The sequence below is a fragment of the Berghia stephanieae genome, chromosome 4 (genome assembly GCF_034508935.2).
Source record: "Berghia stephanieae isolate SIO BIC M18660-M18661 chromosome 4, UCSD_Bste_1.3, whole genome shotgun sequence".
Taxonomy (NCBI): domain Eukaryota; kingdom Metazoa; phylum Mollusca; class Gastropoda; order Nudibranchia; family Aeolidiidae; genus Berghia; species Berghia stephanieae.
In genome coordinates this window covers 66,094,245-66,118,856 of record NC_088363.1, presented here as the reverse complement: position 1 = coordinate 66,118,856, position 24,612 = coordinate 66,094,245, and the positions used below count along the sequence as shown (strand labels likewise).

The 24,612-nt window shown below is 37.4% G+C and overlaps 1 protein-coding gene across 3 annotated transcripts in view; it reads left to right on the top strand.

Annotated features, from left to right (window-relative positions):
• LOC144971052 (putative N-acetylated-alpha-linked acidic dipeptidase) overlaps positions 1-24,612 on the top strand; it is a 167,635-nt gene that overhangs the window by 117,710 nt on the left and 25,313 nt on the right. For all 3 annotated transcript variants that reach the window (XM_078911383.1, XM_078911384.1, XM_078911382.1), the window contains 4 exons: positions 13,674-13,827; positions 17,584-17,715; positions 19,980-20,053; positions 24,380-24,526. In XM_078911383.1, coding sequence (XP_078767509.1) covers positions 13,675-13,827; positions 17,584-17,715; positions 19,980-20,053; positions 24,380-24,526 — 506 coding nt within the window. In that variant the 5' untranslated portion in view covers position 13,674. The remainder of the gene's footprint in view (positions 1-13,673; positions 13,828-17,583; positions 17,716-19,979; positions 20,054-24,379; positions 24,527-24,612) is intronic.

Genomic DNA, 24,612 nt, shown 5'->3' with positions numbered 1-24,612 from the left:
ACTCATTGGAAATGTATAACCAACCAGTCCTTCGGATGACTAACGATGTATAGGTTATATATTGAATCACAAGGCGGCATGACTATTTTAGTATCAGGGTGTATTATAGGCAGATTCTTATGATTACCGGACGTAAAAGAGCGAGTGTGGATGATCCTCATTGACGACCAGCATTTATTTATGTTAGAAAATAAGACAATATCATTTTGAACCAGAAAATCAGTTGTACAAATACCAAATCCCCCGGAGGACTGATTTCACACTTCCGATGAGCTTGGAATCAGTATTCTGACGTCATACTAGTGTTCCCTATTGCGATGGATTAATTTAAAACAGCTCATTCTTTTCTTAAAACTGTTGGTATAATATAGCCCCCCCCCCCCTCCCCCCTCCCTTTAATTTTTGGTTTGTAGTGTAACTTGGTTGTCACAAAATTGAAATGTAATCAAAATGGCCGTGAACTTTTGTTTATGTCTCTATTGTTTGTTTTATCAATGATAGGTTTTAGTACATCTTATATTTGTTAAGCATTTGAGTGTGTCCTCAATGGCAGAGGGCGTGTTGGACCTTTATGTGATTTGAGATAAGCTACATTCATACATTGCTCTTGGATCTACTTCAGATATATGTTGAATTCTTCCCATTTATCTTACTTTTTTTTTTACTATCTTAATATCTCCATTGAGATGACGTTAAAGTGTCGTAGCGCCGTTAGACATTTTTTGTTATTGTTAATGGTACTTATTTAAGCAAAAATCGACCAAGCAGTCTGGAGAGCCTGTCGGAACGGCGAATGCCGAAAGTAGTCCTCTTAATGGTTGGTTGTTTTACGATTTACGGTGTCTTTTGAAATCCCCACTTTTTAGACTGAATTTTAGATATCCACGAAACATTAAAAAAACAAAAACAACAAAAAACAAAACCCGGAAATGGAAGACTATCTTAGACACTAGTATCTTGTCAGATGAAGAGAAGAATGTTTATGCCGAGTTGTATTTTTTTAAAAATCTGATTTGTCTCCATATGTGGTTTCACTCTGAATGTAAAGTAATTTCTGGAAGAGGCCTACCGTTGCAAAATTGACAAAATGCTTATTTGCCATTTTGTCCGGGAAAACTTATAATTAATGATATTATTATATCGATTAAAATGACCCCGCCCAGTTTGTCAAATGAGTTGATTCGACACATAAGACGTTTCTGGTTTAATATTTTTTTGGAACAATTTGAGGATCATTTTATTAGATCAATTTATAAAGCACACGTTTTCTGACCAAAATGAAAAGAGGTAATTTGTTTGTGTTCCACTGGATATAGCTAATGCGGTTGGTGGCGTCTATTGGATATTTACCGCTCACACTTGTCCAATAACAGCCGAGTTTTACTTCGGATTTACGTGACAGTCCTGGTGGATCGCTTTTTCCCAATGACATTGTTAGACTACGTACTGTAAATTATTGCCGTCTGTGGACGTTACATTTTATCCTGGGAGTTTGGGAGTTGAGCTGGTTTGGGGACCTTAAAGAATTTTTTAAAAGGAAAGAAAATTTGTACGCACATGCACTGACGCACACTCACATTCTGATGCACTTACACGCACATACCTAGATAGATAAGAGACATAGTTGGTTGTTGAATAAAGTTCGTTATATACGAACGGTGCGGCTATGTGGTCTTGTGATATGACACTCTCTTTCGGATAGGAAGGTCCTGGGTTCGATTCTCGCTCGGCACATAGTTGAGTCCTTGGAGAAGGCTCTTTCCTCACATTCTTTCACCGTACTCAGGTGTAAAGTGAGTACCTGGCCGTAAACAGCGTTGTCTCTGTCCGAAAAAATTGTAATTTTGCCTAAGAGGCGTCATGTCCCGTCCTCCATGTTCAATGTTGCTGTTGGCCAGGGACCCCTTGTAAAGCGCTTTGAGCACGTTTAGTGGATATTGCTCTATATAAAAGCTCAATATTAGCTCAAAATTTTATCCTGGGAGTTGAGCTGGTTGGGGGACCTTACGAATTTAAAAAAGGAAAGAAAATTATACGCACATGTGGACTCAGGCACACTCACATTCTTATGCGCAAATATGCATGCGCACGCACATACCATAGATAGGTTAGAGTCATAGATGGTTGTTGAATAAGGTTCGTTATAGTAGACTTCCATCAGTTAGTGACCATATAACGCCATTGGACAAACAGTAAATCAACTGGTCTGGGAAAACCGACGGACTTCAATAGGGCTCAACGGTCGTGACGTCACTTCTCTCGTAATGAAGCATTGTAATTTAGTAACTGGTTGTTCTACCTATCGGAACAATGGCGGCCCACCTTATAAAATACTTCTCCGACAAGCATAAGCGTGTATCCATAAGAGAAAAACATTATAAATCTGATCATGTTTTGACTTTTATACATTTTGATCACATGACATGTGAAATAGTTCTAGCCAGCATGAAGAATACCGTTTATCTTTGTTTAGAGCCACGCTGCTGGTTGCTGGGCGGACGTGACATCAGACTATTGAACCCTATTGATAACAATATAGCTGGATGTAAGTCATGAAAATGCCCACCGAATCAAAATACGACAATAGTGGAAAGTTGTCTGGACAAATATTTATAACTTGATAGTGTTTGTCTCATAAATTACTTCAAAAAACTGAGGACCAACAATATCAGAAAACTATGAATTTGTCTGATTTGGTGTTGATAAGCTATGGGTTTTTTAAGTTAGTTTGAGATCTTTAATTTATTTTCATAGCTTCATGTAAATCTCATTACTTGTAAAACGATAAAAAGCCATCTATTTTATTTGTATTAACATGAAGTTTATAGAGACATTTGAATCAATGTGAAAGATGAAATAAAAATAGATTGCATTTCCTTGATTTGAGATGTTAAGGCATTCTTCTTCATTATAAAAACGTTTAGGAACCATTTTTCTTCATATCATTTTTAAAAATAATCAAAATTTGACTCTTGTGTGGAATTGCCCAATACGATTTAGAATGGGATTCGAGGGTGGGGAGGGGGTGGAAGGAGGGAGAGGAATCTTAATGGTCACAGAAATAGATGTCATAGGAAGGAATGCATGTATTGGGAATAGTAGGGGTGATTGCCTTGCCTGAGAGATGCATAGGAACGATTGACTAAAGACTGGATGGAATAGAGTGATGAATGGGCTCGTTTATTGTAGGGCTTCGCGTATTCTCAACTGAACAAAAGATAGAATGATCAATACTTGATTCATCCTTTGTTTTGTTGAGAGCACTGCGTGCTCCACACAACACCGACACAATACATTATAATTTATTTAATTTTAGGCGGAAAACTTTTACTTCAATCAATTAGGATGACATCCCCCCCCCCCCCCCACTCCTCTCAACTTCTCACAAAGTCTCAAAGCTGCGAAATCAATCAAGACAATAGAGCAGTAAAGTGCCCCAAACGTAAACAATAACAAGTTGCTAGTGATTTCCGTTAGGGACCGGAATAATTTACGCACAATATAGGTCTCCCAATTTTGTAGTTTGAGTTGTAGGCAATACACTTTCAGTATTGAAAATATGTTTACATAAAATCTAACAGTTGCAGAAATAATAATATATAGGCTAAATTATTATGAAAATCAGGCTCCGAATAATTCTCGTTTTGTTCACACCAGCGCAATAATTTGCTCTGGTCTAAAAATAGATAGACTGTAACTTTTGATAAATTTTAGAAAATTTTACCTTTTGTTCCATAAAATATCCATATCTAGACATTATTTGATGCATGATCGAGTATTTATGAATATGTGTTTCTTTTGCCACCTAACAGCCAAATTTTAAAGGTTATTTTTTTCTATTATTTACATTGGAACGTGAGCTGTCAAGACAGGAACATGTGGTTTGCCACGTGCTTCTCGACCTTTGTTTACGTTTGGGGCACCTAACTTTACTGCTCTATACCGGATATAGTCGGTGTTAGGGTTGGTGAGTTAGACAACTCGAGGATTGTCTTAAATCGATCCAAAAAATCGATTAAAATAAATGTGTTCTGTCATTGTACGGCAGACGGGATTGAAATGGAAACACGAATTTATTAAACCCGAGACATGAATGGCGTACACTCAGGATTGAATGAATAATAATTAATGGATTTTGAATACATGAATGAATTATGAATGATTAAGACTCCGGCTATAAAAGTCACGCATAGCAAACAGAGCTTTTCGGCGCACTCGTTATCGATAACCATGAAATAAATATTCCTCACATTTCTTTTCTTTTTCCACGTTTCGATTCGTACATAATAAAAACATTAGCATAGGTCGCCGGCGTTGCTCGAGGTGAATGCGGTTGACCTCACACTATTGGCTTTTTTCCACTTCCTATTTTATTTTTAAATGAGCTTCCATGCAGCGCGATGACTTCCATATTATGCGCGGCTATGGGGTCTTGTGGATCTAATTTCGGATCGGAGGGTCCTGGGTTCAAGCCTCGCTCGGCGCATAGTTGAGTCCTTGGAAAAGACTCTTTACTCACATTATTTCACCGTACTCAGGTGTAAAACGAGTACCCGGCCGTTAACAGCGTTGTCTCTGTCCGAAAAAAATGTAATATCGCCTAACAGGTGTCATGTCACGTTCTACATGTTACGTGTTGCTGTTGTCCAGGGACCCCTTGTAAAGCGCTTTGAGCACGTTTAGTGGATATTGCGCTATATAAAAGCTCCATTTTAAAAGCGCTTTACACTTTACAGGGGGCCGCCAGCCAAGAGCAGCATTAATTTGTAGGATGAGACGTAACGCATGTAATACGCTGTTCCATTTATATTTGATGGATATAACGCTGTTACCGGCCTGGTACTCATTTTACATTTGAATATGTTGACACAGAACGTGAATGAAGAGCTGCTGTCTGATATGGCTAAAAAATCTGATCGTCTACCCTAGTGCCATTTCACTTTTAAAAGCAAACAAGCACACAAATGAAGTGGCTTAAGAGTATAGTTGCATCAGGCAGGGTGTGAGATTCCTGCATTCACAAGAGTCGACCTCATCCCTAGATCAATAGATTTGCCTCGTAACCCCCCTTTCTATGAGTGTGTGTGTATATTTAAATCTTTGTTTCTAGTTTTTAACCAGTGTCGGATTACAAAGCCACATACACACCGATACACACACACATGATGCATTACACACACACACACACACACACACACACATATATATATATATATATATATATATACACACATACATACATACATACATGCAGAGAGAGAGAGAGAGAGAGAGAGAGAGAGAGAGAGAGAGAGAGAGAGAGAGAGAGTAGGAGAGACAAATAGATAAACTCACACATTATGGAGAAAGAATAGGAAAGAAAGACAAGACAGACGGATGGATGGATGGATGGACAGCAAATCATGATAACTTAACAGAGAATTTTATCAGCATTTATCTACAGTGGGGGTCCCGATAGTTCAGTTGGTAGAGCACTCGCTTCACACGCAGAGGGACCGTGATCGATCCCCAGTCCACCCAGCAGTGAATGGGTAACCGAGTGTGTTAGATTTGGCGGAACGTACTTTGCGATAGACTATCGTCCTTTCCAAAGGACAGCAAGCAGTCACTATTGTCCATTTCACTCTATAGAAACCGGGATAAACTCCGGCTCTATTGGTCCATTGGCTCTGAAGGACTACATTTTATGTAGAGTAATGTCCACTAAACGTGCTCAAAGCGCTTCACAGGCAGTCGGTCCCTAGCCAACAACAACATTTAACGTTTAGGACGAGACATAATGCCTGTAAGACGATGGTACTATTTTACTATTACTACTACTACTACTACTACTACAAAGAGAACGCTGTTACAGGCCAGGTACTCATTTTACACCTGTATTCAGTGAGAGAGTATGTGTAGAAGAGCCATATCGAAGGACTCAGTGGGACTCGAACACTAGACCACAAAGCCACACAAAATATAGATAGATAGATAAATAAACACACACTGAAGGTAGGGAATGGTGGAGTCAGAGAAAGACAGATTGATAAATAGATACTCATTAAAGGGAGGTTAGGAGAGAGAGACTGAGAAAGAGAGAGAGAGAGAGAGAGAGAGAGAGAGAGAGAGAGAGAGAGAGAGAGAGAGAGAGAGAGAGAGGATGGAGGGAGGAGAGGGGGAGAGAGGGAGAGGGAGAGAGAGAGAGAGAGAGAGAGAGAGAGAGAGAGAGAGAGAGAGAGAGAGATATGCATACAAACACACACTCCCTTACTTTTATTTTCTTCTTATTGAGACGTTCTTTCTTTTTCTTCTCGGCAATGAATATTTTGTTTGGTCACGGAAATTTCATTTCTGGGCCCTTTCATTCATTTCGTTACCGGAACTGGTGGTGATAGCGGTAGTGGGAAAATTGATTTATATTTACTCTATATTGAGGAAGATTCAGCTTTTTTCTTTCTTCCTTTTTAATACGTTTTAGTGAAAAGGAAGGAAATGTTTATGTGTCCGAGGAAACCGGCCAGGCTAGTCCTAAGGTCGTTATAGTCAGAAGATTTATTGAACATCAGAATGTGTGCGTATATGTCTGTGCTTTCGTGTATGTGCGCGTGTGTGCGTGGATGGATGTGCGGGCATGGGTGTGCGTGAGTCTGTGTGTGTGTGTGTGCGTGTTTGTGTGTGCGTGTGTGTGTGTGCGTGTGAGTATTTTTGTGTGTGCGTCTGTGAGTGTGAGTGTTGGTGAGCGATATTTATATCATTGTGTAATATTTGAATGTGTATTAATGTGACAATCGATCTATAATACTGTAACCACATTGTTTATTGATATAGACGGAAGTTATTATAAAACATAATATTTTTTAAAACAACATAATATTTGTCTAGACACGAATTTTGCTAAGCTGTTATAGACCGCTTGCTTCATTTGTCAGATTAATGTTCCCCAGGATTATTTTTGTTTCTGTGTGATCAACGAATGCCAAATAAGCGTTTATTGAGGAACACACACATAACCACACACACACACACACACACACACACACACACACACACACACACACACACACAGGAGAACTCGGCAAGTATGTGATTTGATGAAATAAATTCAGATGTGAAAATGTGAATATGAAACAGTCCAGGCAAAGCTGAGAGAAAAATAAAAGACCGATTTTTGGGGGTATTTTTCTCTCTGCTATTTTATACACACACTTTTTCTGATCTTTATCTTATATCTACCAGTGCCTGCTCCTTAATTTATCTCTTTAAAATAAATTAAGAGATCCTGAAACGCCGACGAGAATGGATAAATAATGATTATTTTGAAAGAAAAAAATAGGTGATGACGCGCAAATTAATGAACAGATGAATATTATGTTGTCACAGAACTGTTTTAAATGCTGAGGAAGGAATTAATGATGTCATGAGACTACTAAAATAGCGATAGGTAATTTGAGATGAGGTGAAATTCTTTTGTTCTTTTAAGCAAAAGTGTTACCGATTATTCAATGAAATCCTTTATCTATTTGAGTATACCATTTCTATATTTGTTGACCACCACCCGAAATAATTAATAATTGTATCCGTTTAGGTATAATTCTCACGACATCCACCCACCAATTAAACATACAGGACACAAAACGTTGTGTAACCTTTAACGTTAGTCTGATTGATATAACTTAATGAGAGCTAATCACTGACAGGCTGTCTAAAAAATGACAACAAAGAGCTGAGTAACGCCAACTCCGTTCCTTCTATAGCATAAGAAAGAGTTCATGGTCTATATATTATTATTATTATTATTATTATTATTATTATTATTATTATTATTATTATTATTATTATTATTATTATTATTATTATTATTATTATTATTATTATTGTTATATTATATTATTATTATTATTATTATTATTATTATTATTATTATTATTATTATTATTATTATTATTATTATTATTATTATTATTATTATTATTATTATTGTTATTATTATTATCATTATTATTATTATTATTATTATTATTATTATTATTATTATTATTATTATTATTATTATTATTATTATTATTATTATTATTATTATTATTTCATCTTCATCATATATCTAAGCGTCTGTCGAGAGTCGAGGGTGGTTTGGATAATATGATTAGATCTGCAAACGGTATTGCAATTCAAGTCCCGCCATCCTCCTCGTCGTTTCAACTCATTTGATCTCCACCAATATTTTCATTTCTTGTGACTGTTCGATGCTGTTCAAGAGAATTATTTTCTGACCGACCGTCTGCGAGTCTCTTCAGAGAGATGAGGTTTTAAGTTTTTCTCTAACTTCCAGTCTGTGTTCTCATCCATCGAGCATCAATATCAATTCTTTACCATATAGAGGTAATTTTATTTTTTAATTGAGCTTTTATATAGAGCAATATCCACCAAACGTGCTCAAAGCGCTTTACAGGGGTCCCTGTCCAACAGCAACATTTCACATTAAGGACAAGACATGGCGCCTGTAAGGCGATATTATAATTTTTTCGGACAGAGACAACTCTGTTAACAGCCAGGTACTCATTTTACACCTGAGTACGGTGAGAGAATGTGAGTAAAGAGCCTTTTCCAAGGACTCAACTATGCGCCGAGCGAGACTCGAACCCAGGACTTTCCGATCCGAAAGCGAGTGTCATACCACAAGATCACATGTGTAATTCTCACTCTACTGTATTATCTAGACTATAAAAGTTCATGATTACACATAGTTTTGTGTGTTGGTCCGTTATACTTCCGGATGGCAATGTTTTGAGATTCTTAGACAAGCGCATACTATATATATTCACTTAGTATCTCACGAAAATGTAACTCCTCGGCATTTTATTTCACGTATAAGTCAAATATAGCTGTTATTTTTTTTTAAAAAGAAAGAGTCCGGGTGGGTGGGTTGGGGTGAGGGGGTGGGATTGGGGGGGGGGGGGGGGGAGGGAGGGTTGAGAGGTTGGAGGGTGGAGGATGTACCTCTCAAGATAACGTCCGTGAGATCTTTACTATCCATTTATATTATTATGTCCAAGGAATAAATCATCAAAACTACAACCTCCCCTGTCCAGTATATTTTATTACAAGACAAATATTATTGAAGGCCAAACATCAGAAAATAGCACTTGTGCTGTTCACTATAATTTCATCTGTGTATTTGTTACTACAGTGTAATTTTTGTTTGTTTGATTCATTCAAATGGTGAAAACAACACAAGCGGAATAAATGTTGATTTTTTTTCATCTCTCTCTCTCTCTCTCTCTCTCTCTCTCTCTCTCTCTCTCTCTCTCTCTCTCTCTCTCACTCTCTTTCTTTCTTTCTTGCTTTATTTCTCTTTCTCTCTTTCTTCTCTCTCTCTCTCTCTCTCTCTCTCTCTCTCTCTCTCTCTCCCCCCACTCTCTCTTTCTTTCTTTCTTGCTTTATTTCTCTTTCTCTCTTTCTTCTCTCTCTCTCTCTCTCTCTTCTCTCTCTCTCTCTTTCTTTCTTTCTCTCTCTCTTTTCTTTCTCTCTTTCTTCTTTCTTTCTCTTCTTTTTCTTTCTTTTCTTTCTTTTCTTCTTTCTTTCTTTCTTTCTTTCTTTCTTTCTTCTTCTTTTTCTTCTTCTTCTTCTTCTCTCTCTCTCTCTCCTCTCTCTCTCTTTCTCTCTCTCTCTCTCTCTTTATCTATCTCTCTCTCTCTCTCTCTTGACATGCCTTGGTACCGTTCCACCTCCTGGGGGGTGGGGGATGAGGCTGTCTAACAAATGAACAAGATCACAAGTCAGGATAACCGTTTTCATCCGCCAACTTACGCCAACTGTATACGCAACGACTTTCTTGATACCCTAACACACTTGATACTTGATACACTAAGTAAATATAAAAACTTTTTTATTAAGACTGAGCAAGAATATTGGTTTAGGAAAATTTCCACAAATTGTGATATAGGGTGGCTTTGCTTCTGTCAACGCACTTTGGTCTAGTCGTTGATTGGTGTTAATCCAAGCTGGATTTTGGCAAGGTTTTTTACTTCTCTGATTTATTCATTTCTATCAATAGTTCACACAATATCTCATTCGTCTTGGTGTTTCATTCATCCTGTTTTGTCGATAAAGGGGAAACCCGAAACGTCCATTCTCTTTTTGTATATTAAATTGAAGCTTACATTCAATTTCACATTGTTATATATTTCTTCGAGTTTCGAGCAGCAACATTTACATTTGTCTTGTATCAACAACAGTTCCCAAAATAATTCCGTTATTTTTTTCGAGCTGGCGATTGAGCACCTCGATGTTCTGTCCAAAAAACGGAATTTTGCACATAGTTTTCTTTGACTACATAGCAGTGTTAAGGCAGCTATTAGATATGGCTAAAAGTATTTCGAGACATACAAACATCCTGTCCTATGGTATTAACCAGTTATATGCCGTAATCTGGAAAAAAATTTAACCAGAAAACTCGTCCTTCAACTTCAAATATCGATCGATTTAAATGTCCCTCATCTTGGCAAAAAAAAAAACCCCAACAAACTTCTCAGACCTAGGACCTCGCGAGGTTAAGCAATTGTTAATGTCCGTTTCACGCTACAGAAAGCGGGATAAAAATCGACTCCATGGGCCTTATGGCTCTGAATAACTGTGTACTTTGTTTCAAATAATAATATATTTCGCAAAATTGTCTATTTTTTCCCCGTCTGACGCGATGGTACGTGAGATACGGCAAAACTGATGTAGGTCGTATTCGATGAACGGGAAACTTACGGACCATTTGGTCAAGATTGCTTAAGGACATAGACGTCTGTGGTTGGTGTTATTGTGGAAGATATAAATGGAGACCAAGAGAAGAAATAAATATCTCTTCGATAGGCAATTCAATACTGCTTGTAGACCGTTATAGCAAATACGCACGAAGAATTTACATTACATTCTACCATCGAATAAGCAAAGAAAAGAAAAGACGATTAAGAATACTTGTTGAAACAATGCGAGACATAATTTTTTTTTCTTAAAATTACACTGAACGAATATAAATAATATAAGGCTAAGATTCATGCTATGAACTATGAGTATCGAAAATTATGGACATTTTTATCAAAAATGGACAATGAAATGTATGATGTGTCGGGAGTAAAGAACAAACTTAAAATCGAAACAGTAAAGTCCCCGAAAAGTGTATACGTCTATTTGTTTTTGATATTCTCTTTTTTCAATTGTGTATTATAATTTTTGTTTCATTTTGAATAACGAGTCTGTGCATATGATCGAACCAATTTTCTGTTTTCAAAATAAGTTCTCGACATCAAGCTATCTATTATTTCAGAAAAATTGTAGAACGGGCACTTATGAGGGATACAGAAAATAGAGGAGTACCAAATAAAAGCTTCCCAGCTAAGTAATGATTGCTGCGATTCTTTATTTAACATAAATGCAACACCTTCAGTATGTAGCATCTCTCCCTCATGGCCTAAGTAGCGAATCATCTCTCCAGTGGCTAGCCTCAGTTGGCCTGCCTAAGTCCACCTGGTCTCACATAGAGCAGGGATATATGGTATATCCGCATTTCTGATGCCATTTGAGTTTCTTTCCCTACTTCATACTCAGTGCGGACATTCCATGTGGCGATCTTGGTCTTGGTCTTGGGTAGTAAAAGGGGCGTCAACCTTGAAGCCTCCTTGCGGCTTTCACTCCCAGCCCCCATATGTCTTCCATAGGAAGACCCTTCTACTCCCATGTTATGTCTTAATGGATTTGCTCTTGATGCTTTCGTAACATTATTTATTTTTACGGATGGTGTTGTTAGCCCTATTCCAACCTATTTATACTCCCGGGGAGTTGGTCCTCGTTTAGTCTGGTCTTTTCCCCTTGACCTGTCCAGTCTGGGTAAATCTTCGGAGGTATAACTCTTAGTGATCATTAAGACACACAAGCCGCCCCACCGCGTCATGGTAGAGAACCACGGTTTGGATTCTTGGCAGTAGAAAGGACATACAAATAACAAAATGGCAATGACGTATTGACTTATTGCCGTCCGCCTCCCAAAACACCGACAGGACAGCTCGGCAACTTCTCTAATTCTATGGACGAATTCCTTCCATTGGTCTCGAACTTTTACGAGGGACTATTGGTCTGCTAGATCTTTTCTCTTGACGGTTATGAAGGCGATTGACATGGAGCTGTAAACAGCCAAGTACTCATTTTACACCTGAGTACGGAAGAGACTCAACGATGTACCTCTCAGAGCGGGACTCGAAATGTCACATAGCCCCACGAATCACCAATAATGTATATATTATCAGTCAGGTTCAATAAATGGGAATAATAATCATAATTGAGTGTTGTATTATTAATGGAGGCGCAATGGCCCAAATTGCCCATTTTAGTTGGCATCCCCTTGATTACCGATTTCGGTCCAATCTGATTACCCCTAATACCGATTTTTAAGTTGTTTATTATTGCCAATGAAGTGAAACGATTATTATTGGAATCACAAATGGCCATAATGAATTAATCAATAGCTTTTTCTGGTTAATTTAGGCCAGGTTGTTATGATTTGTCTGAAATGGGCTGGAGAAGTGGAACGGCAGATGACTATCGCCTAATTGCCTCACTTGTTAAGATAAAGACTAGGGATAAGGATAATGTTAATGTCACTGAAGTGCGTTTGGAAATTATTTTTGTGTCCCTTATAAAGATCCCAAAGTATCCCCCCTCCCTATATTGTAATATAATTGATTCTTTATTGTTTAATGCTCTTGGTATGAATAACAGCTGTAAAATAAGAGAAAAAATGAATTGAAAAAAAAAAGAATCAATCTATCAGTACAATTAGGACATATTAGCTTGTAGAAAGATTAATTGAACGTTTTGTTCGCTATTAAAAAAAGACTGAAGTGGTTTCATCTTTAGAATGGAGTCCATTATAATGGTTGTAAGCTCCCCCCCCCCCCCCCACTCTCCTCTTTTAGAAGTGCATATATTGGGTGAAAGAAAAAAAATGGAAAAAGTATGACGCTGTTTCAAACAAAGTAGACATGAGAAACAGTCGAAATTTATTAAACAACAAGAGCAATACCTTAAGCAGTGTTAGGATCAGATGATTCCAGGTTCCATAAACTATCAAACAGATAAAAACTAAAAATTATCGACCGTTCAGACAAAATGACAGCTCTTCTTGATTTTTCTGTTTATTATCATTTATATAGGCAAGTCTTGCTCCAATATTTGAAAAGAATAGATAGAAAAACAAAAACAAAAAAGAAACAAAACAAAAACAAAAAAACAAACAAACAAACAAACAAACAAAAAAAACCAACAAAAAACACTATATTATGATATTGTCCATGTATCCTTAACCAGGTAACTGCCGTAATCAGGCAAAGAAGTATTAATCATTTTGGCCAGAAAACTCGCGAGGTCCCAGATTTGAGAGTTTTTGACATTTAAATGATTGATATTTGAAGGACGAGTTTTCTGGCCAAATTTTTAAAGACGTGGCTTTCCAGAGCACGGCAGTTCACCAGTTGAATGGGTAATTATGATACGGGACAGCTTTTCACAACGGGTTCTTTTTTTGTGACTTCTTTGTAAATTATCACAAAATTACGCAAATATCTGGTACGTGTTACACGCAAAACAGCAACATTGTTCTGACCGTAAATAGTTGTCTCATCCTGCTTCCTTGCTTTTTATCTTCACAGTATGCCTTCCCGAGATTACATCGCCGGAAAACCAGTGTCCCGATGGGAGGCGGACACGGACAGTATCGACATCGAGTACAAGAACTTGGATAAACCCCAGAGACAGTCCAAGTGTCAACAGTGCCTTAGTGGGAAGAAGGGAGTCGTTATCAAAGTAGGCCATCTTGTTGTGTAATGTTGTTGTCATCCCATCTTGTCTCGATATTGTCATCTCTTCAGGTCTTGACATTGTTATTGTAGATGTCTTTGTCTGAATTTATCTTTCTTTTTTTTTTAATTTTTTTAATTTGTGCTTGTTTTGGTAATTACAAATCCATCAAACAAACGCGTCGGATGCCAAAAGGAATCACTCATGTTTTCCAAAAGAGCGAATAGGTGGGGGGGGGGGGGGGGGGGGGGGGGGGGGTAAATTGCCTTGTTCAGGGTTTAAGGAAAGAAAGCCACCCACCTCGACCCCACATCTTTCTTTGTCTGTTTGTTGTCTTTTTTTTTGACAACTTCAAAGAAATTTGCACTATTTTAAAGACAAGGTAAATCTTTATCAAATTAGACTACGTTGTAGCGCTCTCTGATAACGATTCCATTTTAAAAATCGTATTATCGTGTCTTGTTGTCATTGTCATATTATGGTCTTGTTGTATTGTTGCTTCTCGTTGAATCAGTTCTTTTTTCCATCTTTTCGATTTGTATTAATGTTCAATGCAGATTTTGATTTAGACATAATATGTTTTTATGTATTGTTAGTGCAAAGACAGTTCAAGAACCAGTAGTGTAGAAGAAGTCGTTATCAAAGAAGACCTTAATTCCTTGTCATGCCATCAAGTCATGGCCACTTCTTCTGTAGATTGATTGAGCACTTTGTACGTATAGTAAATTACTACGAAATTCCGTTCGTATGTAGACTTTCTAAATTCAAACCACTAATCGTGATAATGGTGTTTCTAACGTTAGGATGTTAAAATGCTTGTTTACATTAAAAATGATAATTAGATAAATAGCATCCATGAGTTGGGTTGAAATATTAGAAGCTGTACATTTGTTACCCTTGTAAGACGTACGTATACATCTACAGGGTATCCATTTGTTATATCCTGATAAAGGATTGCAATGTCCCGAAAATCAGTTTGGATCAAAATAACTAGTTTTTAAAAAAAATAGTGCGCAATTTTTTTTCAAATGCTGACCGGTTTGTGTCCGCGAGATATCTATTGAACGCATTATCCGTTAAACAAAAATGGCAGGAACGATGAAAAAGCAATGAATGCTTAGTGGTTTCATGAAAAAGAGGCTTTTTTTCAGTCAATGGAAATTCAATCGTCACAACACTCGGGAATGGGGATCGTAACAGCCAGAAGTGGTCATTGGCTACGGTGGAAGCTCCCAAAGGATAACATCTGGTTACATCAATGGTTGATCGAGTGATGGGACAGCTTTACTTCAATAAAACTACAGTCCATTTCGTATTTACAAATGCCTAAAACTAAAACATAGTGCATTCAGCACAAAATATCCCCAACGTTGCCTTTTAACAGGATGAGGCCCTCCTCACTGGGGACTGGATGTAAGACCTGGGAGAATTGATTGTAAAGATTTGAGGAGATTGTTTATGTTATTTTGTTAGTGTTTTATATGGACTAAAACATAAAAGAAAAAAATTTGAGCTTTATATAGCGCAATATCCACTAAATGTGCTCAAAGCGCTTTACAAGGGGGCCCTGGTCAACAGCAACATTTAACATGTAGGACGGGACATGACTCCTGTTAGGCGATATTACAATTTTTCGTACAAAGACAACGCTGTTAACGGCCAGGTACTCATTTTACACCTGAGTACGGTGAGAGAATGTGAGTAAAGAGCCTTTTCCAAGGACTCAACTATGCGCCGAGAGCGAGGCTCGAACCCAGGACCTTCCGATCCGAAAGCGAGTGTCATACCACTAGACCACATAGCCGCACTAGAAAGCGTTATTGTTTTCGAATTGCAATGGTTGTATCAAAATTGTATCGTTTCTGTCATTACCTTTTTGGAGTAACGCGAGAAGAAATAACGAACACACACACACACACACACACACACACACACACACACACTAACACTCAACCCCCCAAAACAAAAACAAAAACAAAACAAAAAAACTTAAATGATTTTCTAAATATTTGCAAGAAACCGGATGTCTTTATCCCAACTAATCCCCCAGCCATTCCAACTCCTTATCAGGGAGTGATAAACGGCATCCTGTATTTCCAATTTCCACCCTTTCTTATTATTTTCGCCTTCTGAATCATCGTCTGATGCCCTCACATCGAAGTAGCCCTGGATTCAACATCACCTGAGTGCGATGAGAGAATATGAGTGAAAGCGATTGTCATGCTACAGACCACAGACATTGCACGATTCGTCCTGCCTACCCAGCCCATCCTTTGAAAAGAAGCTCTATAGATAGTATGCGCTTGGTTAAGAAGCTCACAACATTGCCATCCGGAAACGTAGCGGACCAACACACAAACCTATGTGTAACCTTAAACGTTTATAGTCTGGTTAATACAGTTTAGTGAGAATTACTCATAAACGCCGATGGCAAAAGAAAAACAATAACAAAGACCCGAGTGACGTCAACTTCATTCTATCTATAGCTGCTCTATTATTATTATTTGCTTTGCTTTATTATTGATTTTACTTACTTGATTTGTTGATTGGACATATTATATTCATGTATGAGGTATATTGGTAATTGCCTAAAATTAACCTTTGAAAATTGAAATTGAAATCTATTACTGCTGCTTAAGCACCAATTTGTTGTTTTGGATAGAAATGTGCGGCTATGTGGTCTAGTGGTATGACACTCGCTTTCGGATCGGAAGGTCCTGGGTTCGAGCCTCACTCGGCGCATAGTTGAGTCCTTGGAGAAGGCTCTTTACTCACATTCTCTCACCGTACTCAGGTGTAAAATGAGTACCTGGCCGTTAACAGCGTTGTCTCTGTCCTCAAAATTTGTAATATCGCCTGACAGGCGTCATGTCTCGTCCTACATGTTATGTGTTGCTGTTGGCCAGGGAGCCCTTGTAAAGCGCTTTGAGCACGTTTAGTGGATATTGCTCTATATAAAAGCTCAAGTTTTTTTAAAAGCACCAATTTGTTGTTTTGGGTAGAAATGTGCGGCTATGTGGTCTAGTGGTATGACACTCGCTTTCTGATCGGAAGGTCCTGGGTTCGAGCCTCACTCGGCGCATAGTTGAGTCCTTGGAGAAAGCTCTTTACTCACACTAAAATGAGTACCTGGCCGTTAACAGCGTTGTCTCTGTCCGAAAAAAAATTGCAACATCGCCTATCAGGCGTCATGTTCCGTCCTAAATGTTAAATGTTGCTGTTGCCCACGGACCACTTGTAAAAGCGCTTTGAGGACATTTAGTGGATATTGCGCTATTGGAAAGCTCATTTTAAAAAAAATGATATCCAAAACATTCATCAGTGGCTTTCATTCATCACTCACTCTTTCACTCGCTCAATCACTCATTCACTCGATCCTCTCTGCGCCGTCGGGTGCTTGAGGCAACAGCAAGTGATCGCAAAATATTCTCAGTCTTTCGCTGCATGTGTTGATGTCTGCAGAATGAGACTGTGGGCTTGTAGTTTTCTCTGTACGTATTCTCTTCGGGTTACCTTAGGTTTACCTCAGTTCCTTTTTCCTTTGTGGAGTCCAGTGTTAACGCTGTTCACGGGATATAGTCCGCCGGCATCCTGCCTTCGTTCACAGTACTCAATATAGATAGAATGAAGTTGACGTCATCCTGGTATAGATCAGTATATCCTCCTCCTCCTCTCCTCCTCCCCACCCTCTATCTTCAACATTTTTAAAGTAAATAATTTACAGGTCAGTTTTTTTTTCTCTCTCACTTTGTCCCTATACAGGTATTATTTTTCCTGTTTGTTTCTGCCATGGGCCTCATTCTGGGCTACGTCATCAGGAGGGACATACACGAAACGTATATTTTACCAGCAGAGGTCCGTAAGATATTTCGCAATTTGTCTGATATTCAACAGGTATGTATATTTCTTTTTTAAAATGCATATCCCCTTTTAAGCTTTATAGATAGGTAATGCTGATTTACTGGAGTCCTATTCAAGGAGACCCCCCCCCCTCTCTCTCTCCCTCTCTCTATTTCTCTCTCTCTCTCTCTCTCTCTCTCTCTCGCTCTCGCTCTCTCAATATATATATATATATATATATTATGTTATGAATATATATATATATATATGTGTGTGTGTGTGTGTGTGCGTGTGTGTGTGGTTGTGTGTGTTTATGTGTTTACCGTTTTCGGTCTATAAATATAAATTTTTTGTACATTACCTACATTTGAGTTGTTAATTTGTATAATTTATAAAGCCTCCAACATTGTCTGTATATTGTATCAAGTAAGTCTATTTCAGGGTCTTGTTATTTTCATCAGCCTTCAACAAATTTATCAATTACTTTTGTATAATGGAAAAGGACCGTAATCGAAGTTAACGTACAGTCTAGTTTGCTCCCTTTTGTGGATATTTGTTATTTACACAAATCGGTCTTTTTATGTTTATTAATATCCTTATCTCTCTATAACTATATATATATATATTTACGTTTATCAATGTTTTGTGTATGTATGTGTGTGAGTGTGTGTGTGTGTGTGTGTGTAGGAGTGGGGGTGGGGGTGGGGAGCGTGCGTGTGTGTGTGTGTGTGTGTATGTGTATATATATATATAGTGTTTGATTTTTATTGATGAATGAGTTCATCACGGCTCCCGTTCACAATGAAAACAACTCTTGACGTGGCTTGAAGAGAAATCCTTGTAATTGGAATATAGATCATTAACCCTTTATTTGAGGAATTCGGCTATACTCTATCTTTTACATCAGAGCTAAATATTCTCTTCAGGAGAGCTGCTGTATCAGCAATGCGATTCAAATTTCAATGATGCAGGAGTCGCATTGCCATAACTGTTGTCTTGTCGAAAACCAACGTGCACGCTGGTACTATCAGGTCTGATAACCCAATTTATTATGGGCTCATTGTTGTAATGGAAAGGGGGCAGCGTGGCTCAGCGGTACGGTCTTTGCTTCGTACCCGAAAGGTACCGAGTTCGATCATTCGCCGCTGCCGTGTGTGGTCTGGAGCAAGTCGCCTCGCCCTAACTCAATCTGCGGCACTGCACTGCGGCTGACGCCTGGGTTATTCCAGTCTTCCCTTGGAGTAGACCCTAGAATCAAATCTCCCCTATGGGATGAATAAAGGGAATTTTATTTTTGTTTTATTTATTTTAAATCTTTGTTTTTTAAAACATGACATAAAATATTGTCCGTTACAACAATGTTAAAACTAAGCCCATAATTGCGTTCGGATGTCAGACCTGCATTGACGGTGATGAAAACAATTAGGTCTGCATTTCAAACTATGAGAATTGTTTGTTTTTTGTTTTTTTTTTGTTCATTGAAAGACTCCAGGATGTTTTTTTTTTTTTTAATAGCTGCTTTTATATCATGTAATCAAGTAATCAAAGCTGTCTAGGCAGACGATGGCTTACGTTCAGGCGATTGCAATTTTGGTCCTTAATATGATTGAATCGTGGCCTTGATGGCGCAACGGGAACGCTGTGTTTGGTGTTGTCATCAATTAAAATCAATGTGCAAAACATTATGAACATAAGTTTCGAAAAAGAACAAAATGCCAAACACGGAACGTTTCGGGCTCAAAACATTTCTTCAGTCAATAACCGAAACATAAATAGTATATAAATATATAATATATATATATATATATATATAATATATATATATATATATATATATATATATATATATATATATATATTATATATTATATATATTTATCCATCACGTTTTTGCATCGTGGAAACATATCGATTCGACTGGAAGGTTCGTTTAAGTCAAAGTAGTTATGAGCGGATTGTATGTGGTTAAACGTTAGACTTGGAATTGGATGGTATAGTTACGGTTCGAATCCAAGTAGCTTTATTCTATATTGTCTGGTTGTAGCCAGACTACAAAATAGAGCTGTTGCTTTTGACTTACATGACTTAAACTGTGTTGGCGCTTAAAACAGCTTTTAATTGAGGCCACTACTATTATGCAATCGTAATTTTTAAACGAATGGGCATTGCAATTTTGACATTTTCATTTACTTTATTTTTAAATTTTGTGGCAATCGTGCTTCGCAATATATTAAGATTAAATTATAATGAATGTGTGTCATTAAACGATAATATAATGGTTTCCAGCCTTTTGACGCTTGCTTCAAATCTTTATCCAGGACTATAACCCAGCCATTCGAGATGAGTTGCAAGGGCGGGTCACACATGTCAGCAATTTTGATGACAGTTTACAGTATGTGCATTTTATTTCTGTTAATTTTGTTGTGCTTTTTAATATTTTTTTTTTATTATTAGAGATAATAATTACTCGCTATTATTCACTGAAATGGAAACAATTAAATGTATTTTGGAAATGAGCCCATTAGATTGTCTGATACGAGACAGTATTCATAGTCCAAGCTGTGTAATGAGACTTCAGTCAACAAACGGATTTTCCCAAAGCGAGTCATTATCCTTTTGTTAAACTTTGATATGACCGTAAATCGTCTCAAACGACTTCAACCCCCCCCCCCCTTTCATACCTCCCCTCCCCCCCACCACTCATAAAAAAAAGATAAAAATAAAAAAACGAACAAACAAACAAATAGCAGACACGCAAAAAAACAAAAAAGAAAACAAAAAGGCAAAAAAAAAAAAAAAAGCAAAAAAAAAAACAAACAAAAAAACAAATACAAAAAAAAACCTAACCAAAACAAAAAAACAAAACGAAGCAACAAAGAATCAAATAGCAAAAAAACTATCATAAAAGAGTCAACAAACAAAAGTTGTCCTATCTATGAGATTTACCTCGCTTGTATTCCTAAAATCAAAATATTAGCAATGGATACTTCTAATTATTTCACTCTTCTTGCTTCGATTAAACAGAGAGTAAGATACTGGTTGGGGTTCCTGGCCTCCCATAGTGGGCAGGGAGGTACTTTCTGTGTCTTCTATCCCCCTATATCTGTTTTCCATTTGCTTTCTGTCTTTGTCTTGGAATGAGATTACTTGGTTTTGTCCTGGTCCTGGCCGGATACCCTGGCTTAGAGGGAAACAGTCAAATGTATAGTTAGTTTTTGGGAGATGATATTTTTTCCTTGTAAATCACCTCTCTGTTATGCACTGTATTATGTTGTCTTTGTATTATATATGATTTTTAAAACATTTGAGTGTATTCCTCTTAGTGGGGACCTGTGCTTGTGTATGGATGAGACTTTTAGTGATCTTAAACTAAGTACTTTGATAGTGTGCTCTTGGAATCTACATCCGTTTCTTATTTGAACCAATTCCCCTTTGTCTTACCTTTTCTTGGGTGCTTTAATTGTAATTCTAGAACTTTTTATTATTCCATTTCCTTCCTTTTTACTGGCGCTGATATGACCTTAATGTGTTGCAAGTGCCATAAAACCCTTAAAAATAAAAACAGAGTAAGACAGCCTCCCATCTCTCCAAACATATACATGTAGTTTCAAATACACAGGAAGACACCATCTCTCCAAACATATACATGTAGTTTCAAATACACAGGAAGACACTATCTCTCCAAACATATACATGTAGTTTCAAATACACAGGAGGACACCATCTCTCCAAACATATACATGTAGTTTCAAATACACAGGAAGACACTATCTCTCCAAACATATACATGTAGTTTCAAATACACAGGAAGACCCCATCTCTCCAAACATATACATGTAGTTTCAAATACACAGGAAGACACCATCTCTCCAAACATATACGGCATAATGACACACAATAAATCGGAAATTTGCTCCCCTATGCCAAGGAGTAAAACAACTTGAGCTTTTATATAAAGCAATATCCACTAAATGTGCTCAAAGGGCTTTACAAGGGTCCCTAGCCAACAGCAACATTTAACATGTAGGACGAGATATGACGCCTGTTAGGCGATGTTGCATTTTTTTCCCCGACAGAGACAACGCTGGTAACGACCAGGTACTCATTTTACACCTGAGTAAGGTGAGAAAATGTGAGTAAAGAGCCTTTTCCAAGGACTCAGCTGTGCGTCATTCAGAGCGTGACTGGAATCCAGGACCTTCCGATCCGAGTGCGAGTGTCATACCATAAAACTACTGTGACGATGCGGGTGCTCTCGGTTCGGTTAGTGGATCGAGCCAGATAACCCGAAACGTCACAAAAGAAGAGAAAACGGAAAAGACTAGAAGGATAGAAGGAGGGAACTCTTTAAGTTCCCTCTGAGAGGAAGATCAGGCCACTGCACTGGGCCTAGCGTGATCAGGGGGAAGAGAAAGAAGGAGAAAGGGCATAACACTACATCGCCGCGGGAAACGAAGATATACTTCATGATTTTACAACAAATTATCTGGAGTAAATGATATGCATGGAGATATACATGACGTTAACCCTCTCCCTACCATCTATAGGTAAATCGTCACGTTGTTATGAAACAACCAACATTTTTCTCATTCATATTATATCTTTTGTACATCACAAAATTTGAAGAAATATTTTTTGTTTTAGGTATCTAGTTTAAATAATTTAATGCTGTATTGTATGCAATGGTTGTTGTGGACAAAATAATGTATGGCATGCATTTATTACTTTCGAGTTGGAGTTTAGAGAAAAAAAAAATCAATTTTTATGTTGGGTGGGCATGCCGTTTCGGGAAAAATTCGGAAAAGGGTCGGTGAGGAAAGAGTTAAAATCATGTATAAAGTCAAACATATGGAATTAAATCAATGATACGCACGTATAACGTCAAATATTATATGAATACAATTTTGCTATCAGAAATTGTTTTTTTATTTAAAAATAATCGTCTACAAAGACGTCACGAAATACAACATCATCAGAGACCTTAAAATTGTTTTGCACCAAACTGCAGATACTTCACATAGGACAAGATGACATTCGGGTTGCAGACTAGGATGAACTCTGCAGAAAGACTAAGAGGGAAAAAATAACTGGAAATTAACACATATGCTGTAGTCTGGGCTTTTTATTTTCAGACAACTCAGTTTGATAAAATATATCTCGCGCAATAATTATTTCACATGTTTTATTGACATGATTGAATAGATTAATATGATCGCATCGCATTCATTGCATTCTGAAAAAAACAAAAAGCTAAGGTAAATTATAGTATTATAGGGATAATTCATTATGAGCCTTTCACCTCAAATGTTATTACTATGCGGTAAACGTAAAAAATAAAAAAAGGTAAATGAATGAATAATATATATATATATATTATATATATATATATATATATATATATATATAATAAAAGATAGATAGATAGATAGATAGATAGATAGATAGATAGATAGATAGATAGATAGATAAATAGACTGACAGACAGACAGACAGACAGGCAGGCAGGTAGGCAGGCAGGCAGACAGATAGATAGATAGATAGATAGATAGAGAGAGAGAGAGAGAGAGAGAGAGAGAGAGAGAGAGAGAGAGAGAGAGAGAGAGAGAGAGAGAGAGAGAGAGAGAGGATGAATGGATAAACAAACAAATAAATAAATGTATAAATTAAAACAAGAAAATAAAGGTGGGTGGATAAAGATAAATGAATGAATGAATGAATGCATGCATGCATAAAAAAAGAGAAACGGATAGAAATAACGTAGCGTCTGGCAGGGTTCAAACTGAAGCCCCGCGGGACGTCATCGACGCGCTAATGGATGACTTAATGGGCTACAGTCTTTCCTCTTTATCCGGTAAGGTGACTGCGGTTGTCCTATGGGATTTGAACTTGAAGTGCACCAGAACCTGTCATTGTCTATTTACTTGTTTTTATCATTTTCGATTCACTTTCCAGGCATTGTTTCATATAGTTTTAGATGGCAGTAGATATGTATATGACAACAACAATTACAGGGCAGCGTGGCTCAGCGGTACGGTCTTTGCTTCGTACCCGAAAGGTACCGAGTTCGATCACACGCCGCTGCGCTGTGTGACCTCGCCCTAGCTCAGTTTGCGGCGCTGCACTGCGGCTGACGCTGGGTTATTCCAGTCTCCCCTTGGAATAGACTATAGAGACAAATTTCCCCCATGGGATGAATAAAGGGAATCTTATTTTTTTATTTAAAAAAAATTTGACAATGATTTTCTTATAGCGTTAGTGGATGAAGGATAAAAAAGATTTAAAAAAAAAAAGAAAGATGCAATTGCACGTGACAGGTCATTTTAGCTTCTGCTATATTCAGTGCTCATTTTATTGATATATCATGTTTTCTTAGGTCAGGCTTTTTGGATCCACGGTTAGATTGCATGCCTACAATCTGAGCCGAATTTGGCTTTTAAAGAAAATGATTTTTTAAATTACCTATATGTATTGAAAATGATTTTGTTCATTGGCAAAGATACTTTTTATTTTGTACCTCAATGGGTTCATCTCACTTTTTAAATTAATTCTTAACAAATTTTAAGGCGATGTAGAAGATTTGAAATGTCCTATAATGTTTATATATCTTTCCTTTTTTATTATTCTGATTCAAATTTTAAAAAAAAGTTTTAACCATCATTCAATACCAAAAAAATGAACCAAATATTTTTATTAGCAATATGTTCTGATTGTGTTCCAGGACTTTGACCAAAGACATCCGACTAGCCGGTGTTGGGGGGACTGTCAGGTTTCTCATGTACGTCAGGGAATGGTGGAAAACATTTAATTTTGACTCAGTCTCTTTCAAAAACTACACAGTACAGCTGGTATACCCGGACTATGTGGCGTAAGTTGGTTTCGTGACTAACAAGAAAACGGTAGGGGCTGCCTGAAGCCTGTGATCATGAAAATACTAACAAAAGAGTGAAAATG